This window comes from Bos taurus, chromosome 11 (genome assembly GCF_002263795.3).
Source record: "Bos taurus isolate L1 Dominette 01449 registration number 42190680 breed Hereford chromosome 11, ARS-UCD2.0, whole genome shotgun sequence".
NCBI classification, from domain to species: Eukaryota; Metazoa; Chordata; class Mammalia; order Artiodactyla; family Bovidae; genus Bos; species Bos taurus.
The window spans coordinates 69,101,889-69,125,769 of NC_037338.1; the positions used below are offsets into that span (position 1 = coordinate 69,101,889).

The following is a 23,881-nucleotide window of genomic DNA, read 5'->3' on the forward strand; positions in this document are numbered from 1 at the left end:
GTGAAATCAATCTGTGTGTGTGTGTGTGTGTGTATGTGTGTGTGAGGTTGGGCATCCTGGCTGTGCTGGCTTCTTAAAATAAACAATGACAGGATTCTTTTTTTTTTCCTAACGCTGAAACTACAAGCGACACAGAAATTGTTTATTCCCTGAAAATCTGAGAGAACTCAGCAACAAAATTGTGTGTAGAAGCCTTGACAGAGATATTAGGGAGATATTCTTTAATCATTAAAAACTACTATAGCAAGGTTATTGATTTTCAGGTGATTTACCAACTTGGATCATTTTTGGCCATATTAATTTTTGTCCAACAATCTTCAGTATGTTTTAAACCGATTAGTATAGAATTTTACATCATGTTTTTATATTGTTAAAACAAGATTTCTAATTTTATTTGAAATAAGATTCTCTACCATATTAGCCAAAGATTGGGTCTAAGTAAACCTTCTCCCCCAATACAATGTATTTGCTGATCTTGCTATGTTTCTATTTTGTAATTCACCAATTGTTCTCTTTATCATTTTCTCCCACCTATATATGTGAGGCTCTTTTTTCTTTCTTTTATTTTATAATTTGACTGTGTAAATCATGTTTTTATTCTCTCTTGTTTCATAATGAATGCATTGGAGACACTAGGTTTATCCATGAGTATGGTCTTTTTAATTTTGCAAATATTACAGAAGCAGGGAATCAATATTTATTGAACAGGCCCCTTGTCTGACGCTATGCTAATATTTCACATCCTTCCTCATTTGTAAAATAATGAAGACTCCTGTTTGGCAAGTCCATCAGGAGATCACTGTGAATGAGGCATCTCATCCTCCACGAGGGTTTGGTCACAGCAGCCAGGACATCATGACTTTCTCATTTGATGCCATTTTCTTACATATGAAGAAACCAAGGCTCAGCAAAGTAAAGGAAGTTGCTCAAGGTCACCCCAGGAACAATGCAGACAGGATTCCACACCAGGTTCTGCTCTTCTGACCCTCAGCACACCCACCCCTGCTCTGCCCATCAGGGTGGTAAACCAGGAATAAATGACGAAGAAGCTGCAGCGTTCTTTATGCAGTGGTCAAGAAACCTGAGTCAAAACCCAAACGCCTTCACCTTCTTTAACTCCCTTGAGTGGAGGATCTCCAGCCAGCCTCCACTAAGATCTCAAGTTCCCTCTTCCAGTAGAAAGGGAGGGGACAACTAGAGCCACTGAAGCACCCCAAGCTGCTTTGACACTGGGAGAGTTGCTCCCTCTTGGGCCCTGTGACAGCTCTGCCCTTCCTGTTGGTATTAAGAGAGACCCCGAGTTCTTTGCAGCCAACGGTAGGGCAGAGGGTCAGCTCAGGGCCTCCACTGCAAGGACTTGGGCCTGAGGGCCCCCCTCGTGGTCATCAGAGAGGGCCAGTTGTATGCAGAGAAGATGGTGGGAGGAGGCCTGGTGCGGTGGGCTGGCTGAGTTGTTTGCAGGCACGCACACCTTTGTTTGCCCCTTGGAGGCTCCACCAGGAAACTGGAGGGCAGTTTACGAAGGGCTGACAGGTCTCACTAAGATACAGGACTCCACATGTTCATGGCTGTTGAGCAGATGAATCCTTTTCCACTTTGCAGCCCCTTTCTCTGGGAACTCTCTTGTCAATGTGAAAAGAAATGACACAGGAACAATTATACCAAATCATGCAAATCCATGCAATGGAGATCCAGGACACAGAGAGGATGCTGAGGAAATCCTGTGGGCTCCTGGTTGCAGGAAAACCTAGAAGCTGCCTGGGGTCTTCCAGAATCAGTCTGGGTGTTAGCCAGGGAGTGGGCAAAGACCTGAGTAATACACAGCCTGCATCCTGTACTGCATGTGGCTGGACTTGAACCTGGAGCTCCGAATGCCTATACGGACTTCTGAGAGATGACATTTCACAAGGAAAGTGTGATTATGCTTGTAAAATTTCCTCTAGTAAATGCATCCTTTTCTTTCTTGGCTATTTATAGACTCTTAATGAAACACTGCTGTTGGGACCAGGATGGCTGATCATTTGATGTAGGATCCTGGTCCTTATCTCCTCGTGCAGTCTGCCCATGCATTTACTGCCTATCTGGGCAGTTACACATACGGCCCTCTGACATCTGCCTCCCTGTTAGCAATAAAACCTGAAGAATGAGGGGAACTTTCCTAACTCAGATCCTAAACACCTCTTTACAAAGTAACCTGTACTCCTCAAAGATGAGGAGAGTGATGTCTTGGGTACCACACTGGGAGACAGAGGGATAAAAGATGCTCATGGCTTTCCCCTGCTCTTTTCTAAGGATTTATTGAAGGGTAAATCAGAGCCTCTCTTCATCCTGGAAGGTGCGAGCAGATTTGACATCCAACAAGGAGAGGCAGGTAAGAACTCAACCTCTTTCTTCTTGGCCCTGGATGGAAGCAGGCTGCCCAAAGTCCACCTCTGAGCAGTGGTGGGTGGAGAGAAGTGCCCCCACCCAGACCCATAGAGGCCGACACCCTCAGTGTTGCTGTGGTTGGATTATTCATGCTCAGACCTTCAGCCTGCAAATCAGCTTAGCAGTGGGTGTGCAGAGCCCTTTAGGGAGAGGAATTGTCAAAGAAAAGGAGAAAATATACACAGAGTTTAGTCTGAGCACTGAGTAGAGGGAAGTAAATGTTTATTGAACTTCTGCAAGGCTTTGCTAGATACTTTGCATGAAATAGTTCATTAACCCTGCAACATCCTCATTTTATATATGCAGAAGCTAGGGGTCCAAGGGACACAATAATGTCTTTCATGTCACAAAAGCAATACATGACAGAGTTGAGTTTGAATCTAGAGCTGTGTGACTCCCTCCAACCCACTGGACAGGCACAGGGTGGAGTTGTTGCTGAGACCTGAGTGTGGCAGGAGAAGGGAGGCCCATGGGCGGTAGCAGGTGTGGCCATGCAAGACCCCTGAGCTGAACCCTAGGAGTGGGGGGCGAGACTCCTTGGGGTGGGCACGTGGACATGGAGCCCAGAGACATAGCAAAATAAGATACAACCCTTGGGACTCCCCTGGTGGTTCAGTGGTTAGGGCTCTTTGTTTCCAGCGCAGGGGGCCCAGGTTCGATTTCTGGTCAGTGAACTACATCCCACATGCCAGAACTAAGACCCAGTGCGGCCAAATAAATGAATAAGACACAACCCCTCTGACAGCAGGCTCTACGTCCTTAGAATGTCACTTTCCAGTTAATGCCCTGGCACTTGGACTTCAACTGGTGAATTTGATAGAAGCCTGCCTGGCTTGCTGTCTGTGTTGGAGAAAGTCCCCTCCAGCCAGTAGCCTCCTGACGGGAGAAGGGACCTCTCCCAGGGCATCCTTGTGGCTTCTGCACCCAGCAGCATGACTGACTTGAAAGGGCATTCAAGCCATTGTGTGAAGATGGAGAGAAGACTCAGGAGAAGAGGGTGAGCTTACTCAAAAGGGCTCACAGTGACCTTCAAGGAGAAACTCAAAGCTATGTTCCCTCAAGGGGGAAGAGGGGAGAACCTGGATATGGGCTGGAAAGGCCCCGACACCAGGAGGAACTGAGTAAATATTAGCAAAGAAAAACAGAAATCTGTTATCCCCAATATTAGAGCACACCATTTCCACTGATGCTGGCAACAAAATTTCCTGTAACTTTGGTTCTGGGCACCTTGGGCCAAACGAGAATCAGAAGGCAAGTTGGCCCATCAGCTTGGCTGGGGCTCTCCTGACTGCACTACCATCACCATCAGAGCAGCACCAACACCACCAACCCTATCACTACTCCAGCCCTACCCCCACCGCTGTCTCCATAACTACCACCATCACCTCTATCTTGTTTGGAACTGGCCCCAGTGAATCTTTCCCCCAGTTCTCCTCTCTCAGACAGGAAAAAAAAAAAGCATTATTTGGAAGGAGGTACGCCAACTCTGAGCAGTGCATGGGGTGGATGCTGTCCAAACAGCATCTCACGACTTACGTCCCCCTCCCCTCCAGGAGATTGCTGGTTCCTGGCAGCACTGGGGGCCTTGACACAGAGTCCACAGTATCTGCAGAAGATCCTCATAGACCAAAGCTTTTCATACCAGTATGCGGGGATTTTCCATTTTCGGGTAAGTATGCTGCTGGGATGCTCCTTAAATGGGATTCTCTGTGAGCCTAGGGAGGCAACTGTCTGGAATGTTCTCTTGGTCTAGCAGCCTGAGATGTGGGAGAGACACATAAGTGTTAGTTAATGTGTGTTAGTGCCTCAAAAGGATTTGAACTCAGGATCTGACAACACATAGGGAAGATAAGAGTTAACATGTTTTCGTGTAAATATTGGGCTGGCCAAAATGTTCATTTGGGTTTTTCCATAGCATCTTATGGAAAGATCTGAATGAACATTTTGGGCAACCCAATAAAAAGTATGGCAGAAACAATCAGCCAAAGAAAACAATTCTTGATCAAAGACCCCGTACCTCATTGAGGTTTTGTCTGTCTGTCTGTCCTGTGCCACACCCTGTTGTTTTGATTACAGCAGCTTCAGAGTGAGTTGTAACAGCTGGTGGCACACGTTCTCCTTCATTATTCAGTATCTTTCCCTCAAAAATATTTTATCTTGTCAATTCTTGCACATTTATTCTTCTGTGAGAATTTTTAAATCGTTGTATCTAATTAAAAAGAGAAGCCACCATGAAGCAGAATAGAGCAGCATTAAATTTATGTATTAATTTGGAAAAATCACATTTTTATTATTGTAATTATTCCTTTCCAAAAGCACAGTATATCTTTCCATTTATTCAGAACTAGTTTATGTCCTTCAATAAAATGTAATAGTTATGTTTTGATATTCCTTCCATACCCTTCTTGATAAATGTATTCTCAGATATTTTTCTAACTATATGTTGATGGAAAGAGAATGCTAGTCCTTTTTTTATATTAAGTTGTATCTAGCCACCTTATCAAATTCTCTTATTCTCATTTTTTCTTTATTAATGTCTGGATATTTTTTAGTTATCTAATATTATCCACAGATAAAGATAATTTTGTCTCTTAATATTTATAGAGTTATTTTGTTTTGCTGTATTAATTAGAAGATGTAATTTTGAATGAGGTGACAAGAGCAAAATTCTGCCTTCTCTTGATTTTAGTGGCATACTTTCTTGGTATGCCATTCTTTTAATCCACTGTTGGATTCAATTTGCTAGAAATTTATTAGAATTTTTGTATCCATATCACATGTGCAATTAGATTCCAGATTTTTGTTGTTTTTCTTTGGAGTTATACTAGCTTTTTAATATGAGCACACTGAGATTTACTTTGATCTGAAATAATTTGTATAGTGGTTGTTAATCATTATCTGTTCTTTGCAAGTGAAATAGACAATTGTTAAATTGTCTAGACCTATCTCCTTTTAAAATATGAATTCTTTAACTCTTCTAATGTGTTCAATAGCTATTGATCTGCTTGGGCCTCTTATTTCTTCTGAAGTTAATTCTTGAAATTTATATTTTGCTGGAAGAATCAACTATTTCTTCTATAGTTCTAAATGCATTGCCCCAAAGTTGCTTATATAAGTCTCTGAAAATTTACTTAATTTCCTCTAATTTGTGGTTAAGTCTACTTTATCAGTCTCTTTGCTATATATTTTTTAATATATTATCGAATGTTCGTAAGTTTAATATATGCAATCAAATTCTCTGATTTATAGATTATATAATCCGCAATTATCTCTATTGTCTTGGCTTATTTTTTATCTGTTTGTTTTGGCATATTCTAAAAGAAGTGAATTAAAGTTCGTTCCTTCCCAACGTTATAGTTTGGAGGGTTCCTTTTATGTTCTGACTATATAGTTTTCTTGCTGTATTCTTTTGTACCCAAATAATTATGTTTTTGCTCTTCAGTTGTTAGAATAAAACTTACACAATATCCCTCTTTGTTATGTATGAAGCTTCTAACCTTGACTTCCTCCTCACCTGATCTTCACATTGCTATTCTAGATTCCCATTACTTTCATTTCCCTGTTATATTTTTGCTCATCCTTTCACTATCAATTTTACTTTCACGATGTTACAAGTATGTTTCTTGTCCACAGCATATTCAAAACTCATTATTCACCATTGTTTCCTTCAGCCTTCATTTCCCCTTAAGATTTTTGTTCTAACTTCATTATCATTTGGTAGAAGTAATTCCTTGAATAGTTTCCTCAGATTACATGAGTAGTTTTTCACTTGCTCTGTCTTAAAAACAGTATTTCAGTTGGGTTTAGGATTTTTGGATTACATTCCTTTTTCTCAAAGATCTGTAAACATTTTTCCATTGTCTTGTAGCTTCTCCAATGTTGCAGAAGAAATATCCAATCTATCTTCTTGACCTTGTATGCAATTCATCCTTTCAAATTGAAAATTTGTATAGGCACTCTCTCTCTCTCTCTCCTTGGTTCAGAAATTTCTTTAGAATATGTCCAGATGTATGCCTTTTTTATAATTAAATGTATTTATTTTTAATTTATTTATTTTAATTTATTTTTAATTGAAGGATAATTACTTTACAGTATTCTGTTGGTTTCTGCTGAACATCAACATGAATCAGCCATAAGTATACCTATGTCCCCTCCTGCTTGAACCTCCCTCCCACCTCCCTCCCCATCTCACTCCTCTAGGTTGTTATACAGAACCCTGGTTTAAGTTCCCTGAGTCATACAGCAAATTCCCATTGGCTATCTATTTTCCCTGGTGGCTCAGACGGTAAAGCGTCTGTCTACAATGCGGGAGACCAGGGTTCGATCCCTGGGTCGGGAAGATCCGCTGGAGAAGGAAATGGCAACCCACTCCAGTACTATTGCCTGGAAAATCCCATGGACAGAGGAGCCTGGTAGGCTACAGTCCACAGGGTCGCAAAGAGTCGGACACAACTGAGCTACTTCACTTACTTACTTACTACTTAATGTCTATGTTTCCATGTTACTCTTTCCATACATCCCACCTTCTCCTTTCTCCCCCACCCGGCTGTGTTCGTAAGTCTGTTCTCTATGTCTGTGTCCTTTTGAAGAATAATCTTGCCTGGAATTCATGAGCCCTTTCATTCTGAAGACCTGCCTCCTCTTTCTGCTCAGCTGTTTCCTTCCATTTCTTTTCTGGGCATCCTCCTTTATCCTGTTTTCTCTTCCTGAAGTCCAATTATTTGCATGCTAGGTCTTCTAACAGATGATGCTGATATTACTGGTCCAAGGATCACACTGAGAAGTTAGCCGGAGGGGGCAGGGTTTAGCATTGTCCAGGCTCACCTCAAAGCTACAAGTGGTGGAGAGACAGGTGGTTAGGACAAATTGAGGTCTAGGCAGGGTATGCTCTGCCCTTCTGGAAGGTGAAGAAAGTTCCACTATTCTCCAGAAATAGCTGCAGTGCTGACCTCTGTACATCTGTTCTTTCTGAGTTTGGGCACAGTTCTCAGGAAAGAGCCCTGTATCTGGGCAACTTGGATGCTTTGCCCAAAACCCTTCTGGTTTCCTGCAGATACTTGGGTGCTGGTCAGATGGCCCAGCCTGCTTGTTAAAGGGTACAGACATTATCTAGGGGCCAGCCCTCCTCATCCAGAGAAGTGAACTAGGAAACACAGATCACTGACCTCATTCTTGACCACCCCATTTTCATCAGGCCATTTGCATCCTTTCTGGGAACAATGATCTTACCTGAGGTTCCCTTTGTATAGGGAGAGCAAGTCTGGTCAGCTCTACTGGCGTGGGAAGGTGCGAGTAAGGGTGGAACCAACCAGAGGGGCTCATTCAAGCCAGGACTCACTCAGTCTTGATGGCATACTGTGTGCTGGGCACTATCCTAGGTGCTGAACAAAAAGGCTATTGAAAAAACAGTTCCTTCTTTTTTTTTTTCCTTTCTTTTTCCTGTGATCCCACTCTCATAGTCTCATCCGATCCCAGTCGCAGTGTGAGGTAGTTCTTACTCTTACACCATTTGACAGATGAGGAAACTGAGTCACAGAGAATTAAGTATCTTATCCAATAGCTATTGCTGAGGACAAAACTAGGCCTGGAGCACGGTTCCACTGACTGGACACTGGCTCCTACACTTTGCCATCCAATTAAACTCAAATGGGTCTGTCCTTCTGGTACCCTCCATCCAAGAGTCAGGGTTATCTTCCTTCGTGCTTCAGACATGTTCAGTGATTTCACTATAATAGCATCTCTGTTGGCTCCCCACTTCACCCGCCTGTGCGTCTGACTGCAGTGAGGATGCAGACCCACAGCTGTGAGAACACCAGCTCCAGTGGACTGGTTCATTAAAGACCACAAGAACACCTTCTTTGTTTTGTCTCCCCTGACATCTCTGTCTTGGTCTCCATCTCTGCTTCGATAATGCATCCTCATGCAGGTGCAACAGACCAACACCTGGGACATTCAGCTGTGGACATGGCCACGAGGATGGCTCCCCCTCACCACGAGCAGGTGATGGATCACATCCACCCGGCCTTACTCTGAGCCCCGCTGTCAGAGGCTTGCCTGCGTCAAGACTCAGGCCTAAGACCAGAAGCCCTGTTGCTGATCCAGAGACCAGCAAACAAACTCCAAAAAGCTGGTTTTGTTATGAATTTTCATCATTTGGCAGTGTCCCCGGGTGAACCATTAAGAGTTGAATGCTGAAGATTAAACCAGTCTGTTTTGGAGAGGAACATCTGGTTCGTTTGCGCTCTTGGCGGCAGCAGTGCCAGCCCGCTTCATTGCTGCTGATCTGATGGCAGGGCCAGCTGGACATGAGGATAGGAGGGCCAGGGCGAGGCTCAACCTGCTCAGTCCTCCCCAGCAACCTCACGTTTGTTGGCCTCCGGGCCCTGCCCACTCTGTGGCTACCATCTGGGATGCTTTCCCGCCTCCTTGCCACCTGCAGGAATCCTGCCCGTCTTCCCTCGAGCCTCCAGCTCCCTGAAGGCTGTCCTTCCCCATCAGGACACTCCCAGTCACCCATTCTCCTCTGCTATCAGCATCTGCTCCCGCCGTGCCCATTTTGTACACAAGATGTACCTGGAGCATCTTGCGTGTGTCCAGAGCTCACAAAGGACATGCCAAGGTGAGGCAGGGATTAGTAGCAAAGTCCAGCTAGACCCGAGACGCCTTCCTCCCGACTGTGTTTTCCTTGATTAACTCGACCTGTGACTCACCTGTCAGTGGAGATGACAGGCCCGTCCCCTGTCTGCAACCTGGGCTGCGATTTTGATCTGCATAGACTTGTCGCACGGTAGTGGCCATACGGCGACGGTGGTAATCTTTTGGCCTGGGCTGGGGGTCAGCACCTTCCTCCTGCCCCAGCTCTACTAAGGCATATATTTTGCTCTCTCTCCTCCAGTTCTGGCGGTGTGGCCAGTGGGTGGAAGTGGTCATTGACGATCGCCTACCTGTCCTGAACAACGAGTACCTCTTTGTCAAACCTCGCAACAAGCGAGAGTTTTGGCCGTGCCTGCTGGAGAAGGCCTACGCCAAGTAAGGATGGTCTTGTCCCTATGCCTGGGGCCTGGACACTGGCCCTGCCTGCCCAGCCACTAGCCCTGACAGATGCTCCCCACCAGTCGGTCCTGAGACCTTTGGCTGCTGCTGCTGCTGCTAAGTCGCTTCAGTCGTGTCCGACTCTGTGCAACCCCATAGATGGCAGCCCACCAGGCTCCGCCGTCCCTGGGATTCTCCAGGCAAGAACACTGGAGTGGGTTGCCATTTCCTTCTCCAATGCAGAAAAGTGAAAAGTGAAAGTGAAGTCACTCAGACCTTTGGCAACACTGCTCAATTCAAGCAATGCCCCTGGGAGCCTCAGAGCCTTTGCCACCTGGTGGGACATCCTATATAAATAACCACGTGTGCAAGGGTGTGTTAGACACAAGCATTGGGAGGGACCCAGAGGCACATAGCGCGGGATGGGCAGGGCAGAGCTGGACAGAAATAGGGACTGACAGTGGTATTATTTTAGGGGTGGTGTACAGGCCCAAATAAAATACAATATCATGGTCAAAGTCTGCTGAGAGGGCAGAGAAGAGAGACAGCAGTTCTGACTTTCTGACTCACAGAGAGTCAGCTGACGCTGCACAGTGGAGGTGGTGGAGAGCGAGGCCTTAAAGGATGGGTGAAATTTCAGCAGAAGGAGAGGGGATGTGGGGGCATGGACATCCCCAACAATGGGAATGATATGAGCAGCAACCCCAGCAGACAGTCTGGGGCCTGGTGTGGGTACCGTGAGATTGGATTTATATGTGAGGGGCAGGGCAGGAGCTGCTTATTATTATATGGTCTAAACACCCTGTGTCAAGGACTATTTTCTGGTGTTCACAAGCTGAAGTACCTATAAACTCAAGTCACGTGCTTCACTTGCACAATTTGGGTTGATTTTATTCAGCAGATGTTTATTGTGCCTTTAGTCATAGTCTAGGCACTGCACTGCATGCTGGGATAGAGATGCTCAGGCTGGCCCAGGTTGGGTATGCAGGAGTCATATGTGTGTAAGAGCCACATCAAAAGCCACACAGGTGAGGGACACATCACAGCTAAGAATACTAGGAGACAGAAGGCCAGGGGACCACACATTTCGGGAGAAAATGAGCCGTGGAGAGTGTTCTGGAATCAAGTTCCCCAAAGATCTTCCTAACCAATGCTTCATATGATGAATGGAGAAGCCAAGACTCTGAACAGTGATGTGGTGGCAGGTGTAAGGGATTAACCTGAGTCTACTGAGGTCTTTGGTCGTGTGATCAGGTTATTTGGCAAGACTGAAGACCCCACCCCGGCCAGTCTTGGGCTCTGAAGAATGGTTACCACACCATAGACCACCACCAGTCCCTGTCCTGCTGAAGGGCACATAGCTAGCACTCTTTTTATACATTGTTTCTTTTGAGTCAACTTGTTCAAAACTAAAGCTGTTACTCATTTCCAGTGTCAGGAAGAGCTGGACATTAACATTTGAGAATGAAGCCCAGAAAACAACCAAGGTGGTTGAAACAATCCATATGTTTTGGGAGGTTAATTCACTTCTAAGCTTCTTATGCAAATACTGCCATTATCTTTCTTGGGTGGATTTAGCGTTCACCATTCCAGGGCTTCATTTTTTTTTTTTCCTTTATTGAAAGGGGGGGAGCAAGATGGTTCACTTGGAGAATTAGAGAGCTCAAGAATGAAGTGATGACTTTGACCCCATTTTGTTAACAGCTGACCTAAAGCTGTCATTCAGCTTGAAAAGAAATGGGAAACTGGACTCAGAATCCACATTGAACCCCCTGAAGAAATCTAGAGCAGGAGAAAATGTTGCCAACTCCAAAGCTATTTAAAAGCTTTTCCCTCCATCCAAAGAAGGGGATTGTAGAATGTGGAGGAAATCAAATAGAGCACATCAGAGCTAGAGGGAGCCTCTGTCAGCATCAAAGCCTACCTTCTCTGAAAGATGAGGAAACCGAGGCTGGTGGGGGATGAAATGACTTGCCCAGGGTCACACAGTGTTGGAGGCCAAGCTGGGATCAGATCTGTCCTCCCCAGGCACATGCCTGTCCATCATCCCTTATACTGCCAGTCCTGGAAGAAAAGGATTTGTCTTTTGCTTCTTTTTGCTTCAGTGTCTGGCCCACAAGAATTGCAGAAGAAGTATGGAGAACCCACATGTCTGAGTGGAGATGGTCCTCTTTCCCTCCCAGGGTGTAGACAATACTGAGTGAACACGTGGATTCCAGACTTTGAAACACTGTTGCAGCTGGGGAGTCTGGAAATGAATTGGTCAAGTGAGTCAGATGTGGAGGGAAAAATATATATATTTGCCTGGCTTTTTTCCCCAGAGGTCACAAAACAGGAGAGTGGGGGACAGAATCTGGTAGGCTGCCTAGCATCCTTTTTGGGATCCCTGCAACTCAGAATTACAGCCTTTCAGCATCCTTCCTGGATCTGATTTGACATCTGAATTCTTCCCTCTCTCCTATCATTGTCAGGTAGAGAGACGTTTTCCTAAAATGAGGCTGAAGCTGAGGGGTGAAAACCAGGCTCTCTCAGAATTCCTGGGTCCAGGTGACAGGCTTGGTGACAGGAGCGGCAAACGCAGCGCTCTCTGTCTTTCCCTCCCCTTCTATTTCCTGTCAGCCGAGGAGGCTGAGAAGAGCTGCCATGTCCCTGAAACACAAGCAGGATCTGTGAGCTCGTGTCTGAAAAGCAGAGAGAGAGCTCTTTGTCTAAACACTCAGCCACTGCTGGGACAGGAAACACAGGCATCAGGGAGACGTAGCGAGAGGAGGCTGCTGGCCGTGGACCCTTCCCCTTTCGTTTGATGTCTCTGTGATGGCTGCTGAGGGTAGGTTGCTGACATCAGATACAAGAGTCATATGTGTGTAAGAGGTTGCTAGCATCAAGAGCCACACAGGTGAGGGACACATCACAGCTAGGAATCAATACTAGGAGACAGAAGGCCAGGGGACCACACATTTCAGGAGAAAATGAGTAGTGGAGAGTGTTCTGGAATCAAGTTCCCCAAAGATCTTCCTAACCAAAGCTTCATATGATGGATGGGGAAGCCAAGACTCTGAATAGTGATGTGGTGGCAGGTGCAAGGGATTAACCTGAGTCTACTGAGGTCTTTGGTTGTGTGATCAGGCAACATTATTTGGCAAGACTGAAGACCGGGGACCGTCCAGTCTTGGGCCCTAAGAAATGGTTACAACCCTACAGACCACCACCAGTCCCTGTCCTTCTGGAGGGTGCATTGCAAGTACTGTTTTTGTACATTGTTTCTTTTGAGCCACCTTGTTCCTAACTGAAGCTGTTGCTCATTTCCAGTGTCAGGAAGAGCTGGATGTTAGCATTTGAGAATGAAGCCCAGATAACAAGACAAGGCCTGTAGACACTGAGGTTGTGGCCCTGGAGTGACTGGACAGAGCCAGCAGGGCCTTTCTGGTGTGGCTCTGGTGAGGTTCTATTTGAAGCCAGAAGGGGGTGTGGCAGCAAGGGAGGTGGGTCATGCTGGTGGGCTCTGGAATAGATTCTAAAACCCTGGTCTTGGGCTTCCCCGGTAGCTCAGACGGTAAACTATCTGCCTGCAATGCAGGAGACCTGGGTTTGATCCCTGGGTCAGGAAGATCCCCTGGAGAAGAAAAGGGCAACCCACTCCAGTACTCTTGCCTGGAAAATTCCGTGGATGGAGGAGACTGGTAGGTTACAGTCTATGGGATTGCTAAGAGTCAGACACAACTGAGCAACTTTACTGGTTCACTGGTCTTGGTGACCTTCCGGCACCCTCAGCACCCTCTTAATCTATGACCCAGAGCCTGAAAACATGTGGAAAATCAAGTGAGTCAGATATACTGAGACCCACCTGGGCACAATCGTGACCAAAGGGAAGCTTTGCAGTTGACTCAGCAAACATTACAGAGATAAGAGTCTAATACCGAACATAACCCTGGTCAGAGAGAGGGAGATAAGATTTAGAACCGGTTTAATAACAAGTTGAGATCCGTCTGTCATCTGTTTCCTGTAGAATGGCCCTTGGGTTCTGTGGGTTCTTTGCTTTCATTAATACAAGGCTTTCTCAGCATCCATGGTGTTTGTACCTGGGACAGTGTCCTGCTGAGAGCGGCTGCTTGATCTGTGTTTGCTGGAGTGGGTTTATGTGAATTTTGGGGGTCTCAGGGGAAGAGAACAGCAGAGTTGGAAGTATGCTGAGAGAGGGGTGTCTGAGGGGCCCCGGAGCAGGTCCAGGTGAAGGGCTGAGGACTGGGAGGGGTCTTATCCGAGGCCATGGGCCCCAGTAGAGGCGGCAGCAGAATGGACCCACGCCTGACCTTCATCACCAGAAAACAAGCCAAGGCCAGGGCTTTCCCTGGGAGGGGCTTGGCCACTGCTTGCCCATCGGGGACAGGAAAGCTGAGATCCCTTGCCAGGGCCCAAGTGACCAGGCAGTGGTGGGGAACATGCCCACCAGACACCTTTGACTATGGGAGGCAGGGTCTCCCACCCAGTCTGGCTCACCTCCATGTTGCTGTGGGTTTGCCCTGCCTGTATTTTAGGACCCCACAGTAATCTTCCCAGGTCACCCCATTGACAGGAATTTGAGTTCTCAAATCGAATATGACCTCATCCATCTGGCCCCTGCTGTAGGCTTTCCCCGTGATCTATCAATCTTGCCTCTCCCAGGAGCACCAGTCAGTCCATCATTGGCCCCGCTCCACCATTCTCTTCCAGCTCCAGAGCCTCCCTGATTTGTTCTTCCTCCCCAGAGTGTCTGTCCCACTGTCCTTGTTGTTCAGTTGCTCAGTCATGTCTGATTCTTTGTGACCCCTTGGACTGCAGCACGCAGGCTTCCCTGTCCATCACCAACTCCTGGAGCTTGCTCAAACTCATGTCCATTGAGTCAGTGATGTCATCCAACCATCTCATCCTCTGCCGCACCTTCTCTTACTCTCAATCTTTCCCAGCATCAGGGTCTTTCTCAATGAGTCAGCTCTTTGCTTCAGGTGGTTAGAGTTTTGGAGCTTCGATATCAGTCCTTCCAATGAATATTCAAGGTTGATTTCCTCTAGGATTGACTGGTTTGATCTCCTTGCAGCCCAAGGGACTCTCAAGAATCTTCAATACCACAATTCGAAGGCATCAATTCTTCAGTGCTCAGCCTTCTTTATGGTCCAACTGTCACATCCTGACATGACTACTGGAAAAACCATAGCTTTACTTGGATAAAACTTAGTTCAGAGTTGTGTTCCTTCTCAGAAACTTTCCCAGAACCCCCAGTCACTTCGTCTCTGTTCCAAGTTGATCCATGCACTTTCATAATTAAGAGACACCCGAGGTAGGCCAAGCAACCTGACATGTCCTTTGAAGGGGAGAGCATCTCGGTGGCAAGTGCTGCTGTTCATGGGGGACAGTAGGAGCAGGGAAGCAGGGACTTGCTGTCCCGATTGTGCCCATGCAAAGCACACCTCCGTGAGCCAGACCCTCTCCACATGCTGTGTGTGCTTTACTGGCAGCACCGCTGCAACAGCCCATTCCCTGGATGAGCAGAGGGGGCCTTGAGAAGCTCAGCCTCCTGCCCGAGCCTGAGACATCATGACAGGGGAGGCCAGGAGTTGGCCCAAGCAGATTGGCTCTTGAGTTGAGACTGTCTGCCTCACCAGTAGGTGATTGGGGCTGCCGCAGTTGGGAGAAAATTGGGAGGAAGGCAAGATAGGGGCAATAAGGCTGGGCTTTTCTCAGGGTGTGGGTCCCAAAGCAGAAACCCCATGGGAGGGTGGGAGAGGCACTGTGGAGCACGGGTCTGAAAGTTTAGGTGGTTTGCTTTGGGGATGTGTATGGAGGCCTCGTCCTCACCTGTGTTACCTTCAGTGACATCACCTCCCTGATGATTCTTGGGGTGGGGGAGGGTTAGTTCTGAGGATGGAAAGGGGAATTCTGCATCAAGCTTCACACAAGAGTAAGGACTAAGGCTGCTTATGGTCACAGAGGGCATCAGAGTTGTTGACTGTGGTCTCTTGGAGGACAGAGGTCTCACCTGTCTTTGAATACAAAGTACCCTGCACACAGCCAGTACTTACCACTGTTGTTAAACAGGAAACAGTGGATCCTCATTGTATTAACAGCCAGTCTTTATTAAAGGCTTTCCACATGCCAGGCACTATGTGAAGCCCAGCCCTAGGAGGTTAAGTAACTTATCTAAGGTCAAGTAGTTAAATATCTGGGGAATTGGGGTTTGACCCTTGGCCTGTGGCCCCAGCACCTGCATTCCTAACCTCTATATAATGCTGCCACCTGTGAGACTGCCCAGGGGACCAGGAGAAGGAAGCGATAAGGGTGGCACATTGCTAGAATCTTTATCCAGGAGAGCAGAAGTTGGGCGGATGGCCACAGCCAAGGGGTGGTTTGGTAAATCCTTCCCCTGGGAAATACACAGAGGTCCAGTGTGCTATCTCCCTTCCTGGAGGCACCAGAGGCACCACTGGGGTTGATCTGCCTTCCTCTTTCTCAGGTTTCATGGGTCCTATGCCAACCTGCACTATGGCTACCTCCCCGATGCCCTGGTGGACCTCACGGGAGGGGTGGTCACCAACATCAGCCTGCACTCATCCTCGTCTGACCTGATGACGATGGTGAAGACAGCCGCGGAGGCAGGCTCTCTGATGACCTGCAGCACCCTGGCCGGGGTGAGTGGATCAGGGATCTTGTTACACTGGTTCGAGCCTTTCCTCACCCCAGAGTGTTCAGCCACTGGCCCATTCAGTTAGTAATGGGAATGGCCAAGTGACCACCACGGAGCACTGATGCTGTGCTTTATTGACACTGCCTCATTTAATCCTCACAACGGCCCTCCATCTGAAACAGGGATCACAGAAATCACTTACAGAAGAAGAAATGGGCTCAGAGAGGCTAGGTGAAATGCCCACCATCACACAGCCAGTAAATGGCTGAGCAGGGCTTCAAATGCTGTTGTCTAATGCTGAAGCCTTTGCCCATTGCTTCCTGTGACCAGAAGCAGTGGGGTTCAGAGTGATCAGGGGAGGCCCTTTGTTCTCACTGGCTCTAAAGGCAGCACCCCAAAGGCAGCATGCCCCATTCTGAAAAGCTCGGCTGACCCTCCAAATTATCTGATTCAGTTCCAAGGCAGCCAATGCCCTATCCCTGCGGATCCTTCCTTCACCCTTTAACCAAATGGGCTTTGAGTCACACACCCCTGGTCTGAAACACCACCTGAAACCAAAATGCACTTTAAATCCCAATTCCTCACGGCCTGGAGGTGGCAGGTCTCCCCGACTCCCACAAAATGCCCAGAAGATATGTGTTGGGGTATGTCTCGTTGATAACAAGCCATTAGAGAAAAGCAAGCAGCCCAGGTCCTCAGGACCCAGTGGGCTTTTGTCTGTCATAGAGTGGTCTCCTGAGGTATGAAGTGCTGGGGCCTCAGACACCCTACAGCCTTCAAACTCCTCCTCTCTAGGAAAAAGATCCAGGAACACATGGCGTTCCAGCGTGAGTCAGTGGGAGGCTTGTCATCTAGACCCAGCTCAGCTGCTGAGTGAATTGTGCTTTTCTGGGTTTTTTCTGAAGAATGTATGAGTGTTTACTGCTTGGTCTGCTTCCCTCCTTTGAAGCCCACAAGCGAGTCCGTGACGATGGCAAATGGACTGGTGAGCCGGCACGCCTACACGGTGACTGGCGCTGAGCAGGTAAGGCTCCCTGTGGACACGGTGCCCCAGAGTTCTTGCTCCCCTAAGCAGGAATCAGAATCACATGCCAAGTTGAGCCCAGCAAAGCTGAAATGGGTACTGATCACTCTTGCCTCCGCTTTGTCCAGGCTGTCACGGACAACCTCATTCCCTCTATTCGTCCAAACGTTCTGGCGTCTGGTATCCCCATCCCTCAGGGACAACCCTGCCAAACCAGAGATCTTACTCTCCTTAAATGACCTCAGAGAGGCCAAACCAGAGATCTTACTCTCCTTAAATGACCTCAGAGAGGCTGAGTGTCTAGCCAGGTTGGGGGATTAGCCCCAAAAGAAAGCAGAATAGCTACCCAATTGACTTTGGAGGAAAGTTTGCCCCAAAAGGGTTTTATTTGCTACATACCAACTTAACTATGACAAAGACTCTCCAAAATGTAGGAGCTCAAACAAGATCAAGTTCACGTCTCAGGTGAGCAGGCGATTCCAGAGCTGGTAGGTGGCTCTGCCACCTATAACATGGAGCTTCTACCTGTGAGTCCAGGGCAGCTGCCTCCCGTCTCCTCATCTCCCAGCCTGGGGAGGAGAAAGAGGCTAGGGACACTTACACACCCATCTGGAAGGCATATGTCAGCACAGGCACACACCATGGCCTCTCAGATCCCATGAGTCTGGACCTAATCAGGCCACCCCAAGGCCCAAGGGTATCTGGAAAACATATCTGGTAGGGCCGCCATATGCCCAGCTAGAACTTTATTCCCACCAAAGAAGGGAGGGTGGCTCTTGGGGGATAGTCTTTCTCCCCAAGGCAACAACCGACTTGGGTTGGACAAAAATGCATGTCACCAGTGTGTGCAGTAGCATTTATTCTGGAAAACATGACTTAAGTCCAGCCTCCTCCATTCATAAATGGGAACCCGAGGCCTGAACGGGGAAGGTCAGGGTCGCATAGCTGCTTGCAGTGGCTGGGCTCAGACACCACGTCTCCTCAGTTCCCATCTATGCTTACCACGCAGACATGCTATCCTTCCTGGCCTTGTGATGATTTCCCACAAATGACCCCCCCCACCCCGATCCCTCTATTTCTCACAGCTCTTGAGGTCTGATAATGTTTTCTAGGCCCTTAGAGACAGAGTTACAAACCCCAGGGTCCATTTTTCACATGTATTTATGGAGCAAGGAATTCAAAGCCTCAGCTTCTATTTCTGGCTTGTTTCTCGTATCTCCTTTCCCTGTGCCAATCTGTCTCTCTTGTCCATTGACCAAAGGCCAGTTGCTCTACTGTTTTGTGTTTGGGTGAATGTTCCAATCTGCAAAACAGAGGCAATATCTTCTGTCTCCTGCCCGCCTGCCTACCTCCCTAAGGAAATCAGTACCAGAATGCTTCCTCTGCACAGCACCTGGAGGAGAGTAGGCACCTAATAGATGCTCTTGGATCAGTGGATGTGGGCACTTGCCTGAGTGAATCAATGCTTTTGTCCTTGGCCTGTGAAAATGACATCACAGATCCTCCATCATAGAACGTATGTGAGGAGCTCAAATATTTCTCAGAAGCAAGAAAGAGGCCCTGACAAACCCAGGCCACAGAAGAGCCCAGTCTCAACGGCTCCAATGCACTTCATCTGGAACTGGCCATGCCCTTCTCTGAATTCTCAGTGGAGACAGACAGTACTGTCATCACATCTGACCATGGATGGATGCTCCGCTTCCCCAAAGCTCCCCACCCCAGATGTGGACAATTCTGGGCTAGGGAGAGCAAATTGGCTTTCTCATGTGCCAGCCTTGATCCCGGCACTGCTGCCTAGATAACTGTGTCAACAAGACTTTGGCTCTGCTTCCAGACTTGGAAAAGAGAGCTGTGATCAATGAGTGACATCTCTGCTGGGCCTGGAAGGAAAGAGCCGTGGCACCTGTGTGATGTGCCGGCCATTCCTGACAAGGCCCTTTTCATACATTGAAATGACCTCTGATTCTTCTCTGAACACAGGGGAGAAGGCACTTTGTGTATTGAGAGGTCTGGATGGCTGTGGAATGTAGGTCCTGCCAAGGCTGGGCCTGGGGATGGCAGTGACAGAGTAGCCAAGTAAACTTCTAGGGCAAATTCAGGGAGGCAAACTGGGGAATCCAAGTGTGGGTTTAGCCAGGGTTTGGGCTCCTGAAATGTGAAGTCAAGTGGGCCTTAGGAAGCATCACTATGAACAAAGCTAGTGGAGGTAATGGAATTCCAGTTGAGCTATTTCAAATCCTGAAAGATGATGCTGTGAAAGTGCTTCACTCAATATGCCAGCAAATTTGGAAAACTCAGCAGTGGCCACAGGACTGGAAAAGGCCAGTTTTCATTCCAATCCCAAAGAAAGGAAATGCCAAAGAATGCTCAAACTACTGCACAATTGCACTCATCTCACACGCTAGTAAAGTAACGCTCAAAATTCTCCAAGCCAGACTTCAGCAATATGTGAACCGTGAACTTCCAGATGTTCAAGCTGGTTTTAGAAAAGGCAGAGGAACCAGAGATCAAATTGCCAACATCTGCTGGATCATGGAAAAAGCAAGAGAGTTCCAGAAAAACATCTATTTCTGCTTTATTGACTATGCCAAAGCCTTTGACTGTGTGGATCACAATAAACTGTGGAAAATTCTGAAAGAGATGGGAATACCAGACCACCTGACCTGCCTCTTGAGAAACCTGTATGCAGGTCAGGAAGCAACAGTTAGAACTGAACATGGAACAACAGACTGGTTCCAAATAGGAAAAGGAGTACGTCAAGGCTGTATATTGTCACCCTGCTTATTTAACTTCTATGCAGAGTACATCATGAGAAACGCTGGGCTGGAGGAAGCACAAGCTGGAATCAAGATTGCCGGGAGAAATATCAATAACCTCAGATATGCAGATGACACCACCCTTATGCCAGAAAGTGAAGAGGAACTAAAGAGCCTCTTAATGAAAGTGAAAGAGGAGAGTGAAAAAGTTGGCTTAAAGCTCAACATTCAGAAAATGAAGATCATGGCATCTGGTCCCATCACTTCATGGGAAATAAATGGGGAAACAGTGGAAACAGTGTCAGACTTTATTTTTTTGGGTTCCAAAATCACTGCAGATGGTGACTGCAGCCATGAAATTAAAAGACGTTTACTCCTTGGAAGGAAAGTTATGACCAACCTAGATAGCATATTGAAAAGCAGAGACATTACTTTGCCAACAAAGGTCCATCTAGTCAAGGCTATGGTTTTTCCAGTGGTCATGTGAGAGTTGGACTGTGAAGAAAGCTGAGCGCCGAAGAATTGATGCTTTTAAACTGTGGTGCTGGAGAAGACTCTTGAGAGTCCCTTGGACTGCAAGGAGATCCAACCAGCCCATCCTAAAGGAGATTAGTCCTGGGTGTTCTTTGGAAGGAATGATGCTAAAGCTGAAACTCCAGTACTTTGGCCACCTCATGCAAAGAGTTGACTCATTGGAAAAGACTCTGATGCTGGGAGGGATTGGGGGCAGGAGGAGAAGGGGACGACAGAGGATGAGATGGCTGGATGGCATCACTGACTCGATGGACGTGAGTCTGAGTGAACTCCGGGAGTTGGTGATGGACAGGGAGGCCTGGCGTGCTGTGATTCATGGGGTCACAAAGAGTCGGACACGACTGAGCGACTGAACTGAACTGGGTTCCTGGTGATGCTGCTCATGGCCCTGATGTTTTCCCCCCACAGCACATGCTTTGAGTTGTTCTTACAATGCATTAAGCAGTCTGAACAGGACATTCTCCTGTGACAGTAGGTGATGAAAACCGTGTGTCCTGCACGGTCCATTCCCGCCATTCCTGCCATTCTGTGGCTACTGACACTTCCCAACGTGTGCTCTCATCAATCCCAACCTGGTGAGATGCTCTGTGAAAGCAGTATTTGGATGTTAGCACATAAAGTCTCTGAGAAGGCCTGTATTAACAACGTAAGTGCAGCTTGGTTTTAATCTACTGTTAGCCATGAAACAATTTTCTCTAGGAGTCACTATTAACCACCTTGAACTCACATTCAAGAGGATACTTTCAAGGAATTATTATCCTAGGAAAGATGACCTGGATCACCTCTTCCCTGTGCCCACTTTCTGAGAGATCTGACCAGGGTCAGGGTACAGTCAGTAGCCAGGAAAGTGATGCAAGAAAGCTCACCCATTGTCAGATGCAGCTGTGACCTTGGCCTTGAAGGTGACTCCTGAGCCCCTTGGCCAAGGCCCATGTGATAACAGAGCCCTGTCAGAAAGAAGTAACACAGTCAGACAAGGACCCAAGAACTTGATTAAAGATTCTTCCTTCAGAAAGAGGGGCTTATAACTCTGACCATAAGTGCTAAGATTAAACCAGCCCATAAATGCAGCATGCTTTTTAATCTGCTCATCCTCCCTCTGGGCGGGACACAGACAGGAAGATAAATGAAATTGGCATTTTTTACTACACACCTACCTGGGTCGGTGACTCCCCGGGGCAAGGGGATGTGTGTTTCTCTGCACGCATCATTTAGCGCTGCCTCAGCCCCTTCCAGTCACTGGCTGCTCTTCTCCCGTGCCTGCCTGAGCCCCTGACTGTCCCTTAGGCACTAAGGGTGGCTTATTAAGCTTTTTGGACCACCAGAAGATTGTTTCTCACATCCCTGTTCCATGGGCTCCATCATATGCTGGCGGTTAGTAATACACCATGTACAAAGCCTGGGGTCCCAGGGGATGGGGCATAGAAGGGGAACCCCCATCTCATGTGGCATTAAAAGTCAGAGTACCTTCCACTGCAGTGTCAGCCAGACAGGAGTAGACAGAAAAGAACTGTACGCAAGCTAGGTTCATGTGCCCTTCTCTGACCCCATTGCTGTCTCCTGTATGTGTGTTAGTTGCTCAGTCGTGTCCGACTCTTCGCAGCCCTGTAGACTGTAGCCCACCAGGCTCCTCTGTCCATGGAATTCTCCAGGCAAAAATTCTGGAATGGGTTGCCATACTCTTCTCCAGGGGGTCTTCCCCACTCAGGGATTGAACTCGGGCTTCCTGCCTTACAGGCAAATTCTTTACCATCTGAGCCTCCAGGGAAGCCTCTTGCTCCTTCATGGCACCACCCTTTTGGTAATCACATGCTCGCCCAGGGTTTCCATGCAAGGTCAAAGTCTCAGCCACATCCAAGAATGAGCTGGGCCATGGAGCAGCTGTATCCTTTATCCACTCCCAATTCCAAAATTAAGAGCCTGGGCTTTGGAGACTGACCGTGGTGAGGATCGGAATTCCTCCTCTGCCACTCACTCTGTGGCCTTAGGAAAGTTGCTTAGCTTCTCCCATGCTCATTCTCCACCTCTGCAAGACAGGGGTTACATGAACATCTACCTGGGAGGATTGAAGGCTATAGCACACATCACACGCTCAGTCAGGCCTGGCTCTGGGCCTGCCTTCACACACGTTTCTTTTCCACGTGGAAATATTCCACTCAGAACTTTCTCCTCTGACCTGGAATTGGTGAACAAATCCTCCCCTTCTTCACCCCTCTGTCTCTTCCGACAACATTAACACCGATCAATATCACGGCTGCAATTCCATCATGCTTTAATTCCTCTCCCCAGGCAGAGGCCTACTGGATCCAGGAAGTTAAGTTCAAAGGGTTGTGATTGTTTTAACTTGCAACAGACAGTCCTGCCCTCTGGCCTTAGTGGTTTGCTGGCCTCCTTATCTGGGAGGGATAATGATGTGACCCCTTCCACCTCCACCCCCCCACCCCCCAGGAAGGAAGGAAATTTCAGAGCACTCAGGAGATGCCCCTACAGAGACAGGCTGCCAGAGCCAGGTGCAGCACCCACCCTGCCCCCTGCCCCAGCTGCAGGCTGGGCGAGGGCTCAGTTCCCAGGCAGTCCTCTTCCTGCTCAGATCAGCCTCCTCTATTGGCCTTGCTCAGGACAGTGCTATGGAGACCCCAGCACAGCTCCCAAGGGGCTGCCAGCCAGGAAGCAGCTATTTCTGTGGAATAGAGATGCTGGCTGCAACAAGATGTGGAGGAGGCTGGGGACCCATAAAGATCTCCCCTCTGCAGCCGTGGCAGCACCATCCTCAGTGTTTATCAGCCATGCAGTCTCAGCTGGCACAGGCTTTAGGATGCAGTCTTACGGAATGAGGAAGCCGCACCTGCCTTCAAGGTGCTGCGCAGAAAAAAAATAGGACCATTTTCTTCTCGATCTCATTCCAACTCCACACGGGCAGAAGCATTGATTTTTTTTTTTTTTTTTCCTTTCCGTTTTTTCTTCTGGCTGCAGCCAAATGAGGTCAGAAGTTAAATTAGTCCTTGGAGGTGAAAAGCAGCTGCATTCATATCCCTTCTGCCAACTTTTGCTGGGAAACACTGACAGTTTTCCTTTTCTGTTCTTTGCAGATTGAGTACAGGAGGAGCTGGGAGTATCTTATCCGCCTGTGGAACCCCTGGGGCAAGATCGAATGGAGAGGGCGCTGGAGCGACTGGTATGCCTTCTAGAAACCTTTCTCTCTCTCCTTCATGGACACCTGGTGTTCAGAGAGCACCCTGGCCTACGAGGGCAGCAGGTGGACCTCCCTGCGAGCCTATCCAGCTCACACCTGTGTGGGACTGTCCATCCATCACACACTCCCATGATGCCATTCACCAGGCATCATTTAGACACCTACTGTGTACTCTGTACTAAGTACACTGCGGGATGGGAGCTGTGGGACAAGAGATAGTGTCTGTCCTCCAGTGGGTACAGCAGAGTAGTGAACTC

General features: G+C 47.7%; 1 protein-coding gene across 6 annotated transcripts in view; it reads left to right on the top strand.

Moving 5' to 3' along the window:
- CAPN13 (calpain 13) overlaps window positions 1–23,881 on the top strand; it is a 106,844-nt gene that overhangs the window by 34,084 nt on the left and 48,879 nt on the right. For all 6 annotated transcript variants that reach the window (XM_059891293.1, XM_024998778.2, XM_059891292.1 and 3 more), the window contains 6 exon segments: window positions 2,293–2,371; window positions 3,981–4,096; window positions 9,323–9,456; window positions 15,947–16,121; window positions 17,067–17,141; window positions 23,521–23,606. In XM_059891293.1, the coding sequence (XP_059747276.1) occupies window positions 2,293–2,371; window positions 3,981–4,096; window positions 9,323–9,456; window positions 15,947–16,121; window positions 17,067–17,141; window positions 23,521–23,606 (665 nt within the window).